Below are 7304 nucleotides of genomic sequence, written 5' to 3'. Positions count from 1 at the left end.
ACCGATAAAAAATGACAGCGAACACAACCCGACCATGACCTCTAGCTCATTTTGAACCCATTACCACAAGGGACATCTGAGACTGTTTTTGCCTCTACGGTTTGTTTACGCAGAGCAACCCGGAGGTCGTGTTGATCACTTAGTATTCAGTGTTGCACAGTGCCTTTGGGTCTTTATGATGAGGATAACACACTCTTGCACGAGGAGTCCAGAATGTCTGCCCGGGCTTCAACATAAACATTCAGACAACGGCCATTGCATTTGCATAATTAGACAAACATGTTAACCAGTGGAAACTAGTAGTAAGGCAAAGAAAATAACTAAATACGTATATAAAAAAATCAGTAATAGAGATATAAGCAATTGGTAGATATATTCAGATAAAAGTAAATGAAATACGACAAATAAGCAAAAAATAAATAATTAACAACAATAAAAAATAAATAATTAACAACAATAAAAAATAAATAAACAAATAAAAAACATAAAAAAATAAGGATAGAAATTTGATAATGACGCGATTTTACGATTTATAATTCTCTTGGGTCGAATAATTCTGAATATATTGCGAATCATGCATAATGATGGAAGCCAGATGCGAATTATAATGCAGAATCTCTTGATAAAACCTGAATATACTTTTTGACTTGTATAATCTTTAGCATTAATATTGTTGGTGGAAGCGATGTCATATATATCGTTTTATCGCAATTATTAGTGCCAGCATTATTATTAATTCATCATTGTGATATGGTTCATATTCGCGTTTTTATTTCATTGCTATTACTACCCTTGTCATAACATTATTGCCATTAATCATAACATTTTAAATAATGGTTTTCACATCTTTTTGTACGGAAATTTCTTAGAAAATTTAAACAATGGTATTCACATCTTTTTGTACGGAAAAATTGTAGAAATGACAGAAACGCAAAACCATGATGATAAACAGACAAACGAGAGAGAGAGGAGAAAGCGGAAAAATATTTAAGAATGCGGAGCTGACCAGAATAAACAATAAACCTACCAGCACGTTACGAACAAAACAAGAACCAGACGAAGAAGAAGAAAAAAGAAAAGAACACACAGAAAAGAAAAGAACACACAGAAAAGGAGTGTGAAGGCTGTAATACACACCTTGATGTAAAAGAACGTTCCCAGAGCCACGAGTGACAACACGATCAAGACACTCGACACGTAAAGGAGGATCTTTCTTCCTAGTCGGTCGATGAGCACGTTGGCGAGGAAGGTGGAGAGCAGGTTCACGACGCCCACGATGATGGTCGACAGGTAGTTGTTGATGGTGGAACCCGACATCTTGAAGATCGACACGGTGTAGAAGATGACGGCGTTGATGCCAGACAGCTGTTGGAAGAGCATGAGGCCCATGGCGAGCAGGAAGGGTTTGGCATACTGGCGTCTGAACAGGTCCTTCAAGGAGGAGGATTCTTGCTTGGCGATCTCGAAGTTCCTCTGGATGGCGTCGAGTTCGAAGTCCACGTCGGCGGCTGATCCTCGGAGCCACTCGAGTGAGGCTTGGGCGTCCTCAACGCGATCTGTGGCGGGAGATTGGAGTCAGGGACTCGGAGGAGGAGGAAGAGAGGACATGGAAACCGCTCGAATTAAGAAATAATTTCTCCTGTTTGAGCAGAGAGAGAGAGAGAGAGAGAGAGAGAGAGAGAGAGAGAGAGAGAGAGAGAGAGAGAGAGAGAGAGAGAGAGAGAGAGAGAGAGAGTATATATGGAAAATCATACGTAAAATGGGTGTTATTCTCTAATTATAAACCGCATATCCACAAAAGTGACGGGTACTCGAGTAAAAAAAAAATGTCCTAAAATACTCTCAAACTCCTAATCTTCTAAGAAAATACTCAGCTGATCACGAACTGTCGACGAACTCACCTCGAGAGATGTACCACCTCGGGGTCTCGGGTACGAAGCACATCAGGGTAGTGAAGACCAGGGGAATAATAGCCCCCACGAGAGCCAGCCACCACCAGTTGACGTACGACCCGACCAGGAAACAGACGAGGATACCTGTGCAAAGGAAAAACACAATAAAAAAATGGGGTAACGTTTACCAGACGCTGTAGACGAGGTAAAGTTTTTAGATAAGATAATAATTCTCGCTTTTTATTTCTTTCTTTTTTATGATTTTAGATTTGCGTGCTGTGTTTCGAAGCTCGGCACACAAACTAATAATATAGAAACGTATGCGTGAAATTTAATACTAGCATCGAGGAAAGCATTAAGAGGATCTCGTGAGCATATCTGAATGAAAACAATCAGTGATGCCTACTTGTAAGAAGGGTAAAGATGTGAGATATTAACAAGTGTATTCCTTCCTTCGCAACTTTACAATATAAATTTTGTTATATATCAGACAACAGGAGGAGGAGGTGGACGAGGAGGAGGAGGAGGGGGGTGGAGGAGGAAGAGGAAGAGGAAGAAGAAGAAGAAGAAGAAAAAGAGGAGGGAAGGAGGAGAAGGAGGTGGTGGAGGATGGGAAAGTGGAGGAAGAAGAAGAAGAAGAAGAACAAGAACAAGAACAAGAAGAACAAGAACAAGAAGAACAAGAAGAAGAAGAACAAGAAGAGGAGGAGGAGAAGGACGATTTTTTTCTTAAATATCTCAACAGGCTTTCACAACTACACAGCAATTCCTTTCGTCCCAACACCCAGGCGCCGCAGAGAGAGCCACTCAGGGCTACATGATAATAAACCCGTCATACAGGTGCAGCTGTTTCATACCCATGTACCTTAGTTACAACCAGGCGTTTGTCGGCTGACGTGCACGAGCATCATTTCATATTGCTTTGTTTGTTCTTTGTGTGTCATGCGCATTGTGGAAATAAGAATGTATTTAGGAATAGGTGTGATATAATAATGGGTAATATGTGATTGAAGAAATAGCCTACATGGTCTACAATAAAAAAAAAAAAAATGACGATTGACTGAATAAAGAGCCTACATGGTCTACAAATATAAAAATTGATGAATAAACGATGAGTGAATAAATAGTCTACATTGTTTACAAATATAAGAAAATAATGGATAAAGTAGAGTGGACGAATATAATCTACATGGTCTACAAATGTAAGAAAAATAATGGATAAAAGGTGAATGAATAAATAGCCTACATGGTCTAGACATATAAGAAAACAATTAGTAAAAGCGTGAATAAACAACCTATAGATGTAATTAAGACGGCAATGGTGTCAAAGAAAAAGACCCGAAAACGATAATAGGCCTACACTTAATTAAATTACCGACGAAGACCCGGCGATAACGGGACTAAACATTAAATTACCAAAGAAGACCCGACGATAACAAGCGTAAACTTACCTAAATGACCGTTCAGTACCCGACGTTATCAGGACTAAACAACGAATTTACGGATAAAAACCCGACGATATTAAGACTAAAGTTAACGAATTTACAGAAAAAAACGAGATCAGGACTAAACTTACCGAACCGACAGAAAAAAAAACAATAATATCAGGAATAAACCAACCGAATTTACAAATTAAAACCCCCGACTATTACAGAACTACCTAAACCACTAGCTAAGTCTCGACGATAACGAGCCTAAACTTACCCAAATTCCCGATGGTGGTCGGCAGGAGACCCAGCACGCCGCGAATTTCAGGCTGAATGGTCTCGCTGAGGTAGACAGGCAGCGTGAGGGTGAGCAGACCGACGCAGAGACCGCCGATGGCCCGACCGACGTAAATCATCCAGATGTTCATGGCGGACCCGATCAGAATCCAGGCTGAGGGAGAGAGCAGCGTGGTGAGCTTGCTGTGGTGGTGGTGGTGGTGGAGGGAGGGGTGGTGGTGGTGGAGGGGGGAGGGGAGGGGGAAGGGGTGGAGGTGGTGGAAGAGAAGGAGAAGGAGGAGGAGGTGGTGGAAGAAAACGAGGAGGAGGAGGAGGAGGAGGAGGTGGTGGTGGTGGTGGTGGTGGTGGTGGAGGAGGAGGAGGTGGTGGAGGGTGGGGAGGAGGAGGTGGTGGTGGAGGGTGAGGAAGTGGAGGAGGTGGTGGAGGGTGAGGAAGTGGAGGAGGAGGAGGAAGAAGGAAGAAGAAGAAGAAGAAGAAGAAGAAGAAGAAGAAGAAGAAGAAGAAGAAGAAGAAGAAGAAGAAGAAGAAGAAGAAGAAGAAGAAGAAGAAGAAGAAGTAGTAGAAGAAGAAGAAGAGGAGGAGATGGAGGGTACTGTGTTTACTTTGCAAAAATATTTAGGCTTCTTTCCTTGTTTTTTGCAGTTTAGTTATATTTTCAAAAATACACATCGTTGTAAATAAGACCAAGATCCTTTTTTTGAGAGAAAGTAATGTTTTATAATGGGGAATAAAGTAAGAAATATATATCAAGTTCTACGCTGATCTTGAAACCTATTCAAACCATTAATACTGCCGTTTCTTACCATTATTTACTTCCTACATCTTTACCAAACCACATCACAATATGAATCTTATCACGCCGAAGCAATTAACACACAAATAAATAAAAACAGACGAAGATTACGATCCGGAAATTAACCGACCACAACAAACGGACGAAAGAGCCAATCGCGATGAAATAAAAACATAAATAGGGGATACAGACTACACAGAAGTCTAAAACACTATAAAAGAAGAAAGAAGAAACATAAATAACGGACAGACGAAGATTACGATCCGGAAATTAACCGACCAAAACAAACGGACGAAAGAGCCAATCGCGATGAAATAAAAACATAAATAGGGAGATACAGACTACACAAAAATCTAAAACCCCATAAAAGAAGAAAGAAGAAACACATAAATAGACGAAGATTAGGATCCGGAAATTAACCGATCCCAACAAACAGCCGGAAGAGGCAATCGCAAAATCTTCGCTTCCCGGTCTTTGTCCGTTGGGGGAAAGAACGTGCCATAGGAAGTGTGGTATGTGAAATTATAGGACTATGGCAGCTTATGCATTAATTGAAATGGATTAATAAATAAGATGTGAATATGAATAAAGGAATAAGTTAATGTAAATAAATTAACAATTAGATATAAGTAAATGATCCAACTTAGGAAATATTAGGCAATAGTAGACATTTCGGTCTGTATATTAGACTTTTCGGTCTGTATATCCTATGTCATGAATGATATTTTTCGAATGGTTATGACTTTTCTATTGGCGGCAATAATAATAATTATTTTTTTAAAAATTATCTCCCATTTCAGTGATGCGTGATAATAACTCCCCATATAAACGAAGCTCACAACCAAAAATAAACGAATGCATAAATAAATTAATAAAAAAAATATGAATCTCAAAATGGAACTAAATAACAACAACAAAAAAACGATTAAAAAATATATATCCTTACCCAAAATAAACGGCGGACCGCACAAGAGGATGACCATCTTCCTCCCGATGGCGTCGATGAGGTAGCCCCCGATAAAACTACCCGTGAGGGCGCTGAGGGGCATCAGTGACCCGATCCACGACTTCTGGTCCTCGTTGACAGTCAGGGTAGAGTTCGGGGCATCGAGGGAGGCGAGGGCAGGTGAAGTGTAGGCCGCGCTGAACCCCACGGCCATGGAGCCTATGGACACCGAAACAGCTGCCAGCACCTAAAAGGTAAACAAAGGGGATGGTTGGTGCGCGGCGTGATGGTTGGGGTGTTTGGGGTATTGGGGGGGACTTGGTTGTGTGTGTGTGTGTGTGTGTGTGTGTGTGTGTGTGTGTGTGTGTGTGTGTGTGTGTGTGTGTGTGTGTGTGTGTGTGTGTGTGTGTGTGTGTGTGTGTGAGAGAGAGAGAGAGAGAGACAGACAGACAGACAGACAGACAGACAGACAGACAGACAGTTAGACAGACAGACAGACAGACAGAGAGTGAGTGAGTGAATATACGTGTGGCTGAGTGAATTTGTCAGGGGGCTGTGTATTGCGTGCGTGAGGAAAGGGAGTATACCTACAGGAAACTCAACCAAAAGATTGCATATGCATCAGAATTTAAAATAATTACTTCCCAGCATTTTACATGGAACCTCTTACTCTCACAACCATTCACATCCTTTCAGAACCTTGCAACATGCAGGGTCATGTCACCCCAGTTCGAACTTTTTCACGGTAGAAATGATGAAACATGTCATATGCCTGTGACGACATTATGCCCCGACCTTGCGCCCTGGGATGAGCATAAATGGGGTTATCTGACCAGCTGCAGTCTCTGACGTCATCACGCATTACCAGAGGTTATGGTAGGAAATGCGTGGTTTGTCTGTTATTATCTCGCTTGTTGCTCCCTTTAATGGCATCAAGGCACCGTGTGAAAAAAATCCGGGATCTTGGCCTTTATTCTTGTCTCTTTTTTTATTTACCTGTTCGTTGCATTGTTAATTAGTTAATTAGGCGAGGGTCAGTTCCATAAGAATGTAGATTTTCCCCTTTTGATGACAGTCCCACGGGAAGCGATGACGTGTAGGACAAGTGGTGAAAGAAAATGATTAGCAAGAAAGGCGTGAACGTGTATTATGTGTGATCACAGTGCTACGACAGCTTATACATTAATTGCTTGAAAACGTGTGTTTATATGAGTCCTAGCACGTCCCTCGGTCCCGTCCGTGTTACACTGAGGTCGCTTCTTGGTATTCTCGGAGGAGTTTGAGTTCTTTCCCTTGTCGGTCCCAGAATGGCTTGATTTGGCTTGATTTGGCCTCACGGAAATGGTTCAGGCAAGCGGGAGAAATGTTCGTGACATACCCAACGTTTTACTTAACCTTGACGACTGCACACTACCATTCATAAGCTCTGCCAAATGCGTGCGGTTCATTTTATACATTTTTTTTATTGACGTTGGGACCGAGGAAAGTGGGACAAGGGGAAAATTCATTCGCGCAGCTGATTCGACTGAGACGCGCCAAAGTTGTGAGAAAACACCGCCTGTGTCGCAGTTGGCGCTCTCCTTCCCTTGGGTGTAAACGTGTACTCCACGTGGTTGCTTTGGGTGCTTTGTGACAAGGAGGAAGCTGTATGGTTGGTTGACGGAGGATGAAGGTGTCGGGTTGATGTGAATAAAGAATGATTCGAGTGGGGGGATGGAGGGGGTCGGGTAGATGAGGTTGATGACTAAAGATTTACTAGAATGGGAGTGATTTTCTTTCTCTGGTGGTGGGTGAGGAGCGGGGACTGAAAGAAAAGAGGTAAAGGGTTCGATTTTTCTTTCAAATTCATCCTTTCGAAAGCAATTATATAGGCCTACATGTGGATCGACACAGATTCCGAGCTCTACCCGGAAAGGCGAGGCGTTCCAGAGATGCTGCGGTTGAAATGA

The 7304-nt window shown here is 42.0% G+C and overlaps 1 protein-coding gene across 1 annotated transcript in view; it reads right to left on the bottom strand.

Moving 5' to 3' along the window:
- LOC113818334 (facilitated trehalose transporter Tret1) overlaps positions 1–5623 on the bottom strand; it is a 7800-nt gene extending 2177 nt beyond the window's left edge. The window contains exons 1-4 of the mRNA XM_070137275.1: positions 5356–5623; positions 3597–3770; positions 1902–2036; positions 1138–1556 (exon numbers count right to left, since the gene is read on the bottom strand). Of these exons, the coding sequence (XP_069993376.1) occupies positions 1138–1556; positions 1902–2036; positions 3597–3770; positions 5356–5569 (942 nt within the window). The 5' untranslated portion in view covers positions 5570–5623. The remainder of the gene's footprint in view (positions 1–1137; positions 1557–1901; positions 2037–3596; positions 3771–5355) is intronic.
- Positions 5624–7304: the final 1681 nt, after the last annotated feature.

Source organism: Penaeus vannamei, chromosome 23 (genome assembly GCF_042767895.1).
Source record: "Penaeus vannamei isolate JL-2024 chromosome 23, ASM4276789v1, whole genome shotgun sequence".
NCBI lineage: Eukaryota > Metazoa > Arthropoda > Malacostraca > Decapoda > Penaeidae > Penaeus > Penaeus vannamei.
This window is presented reverse-complemented; position numbering and strand designations above follow the sequence as displayed.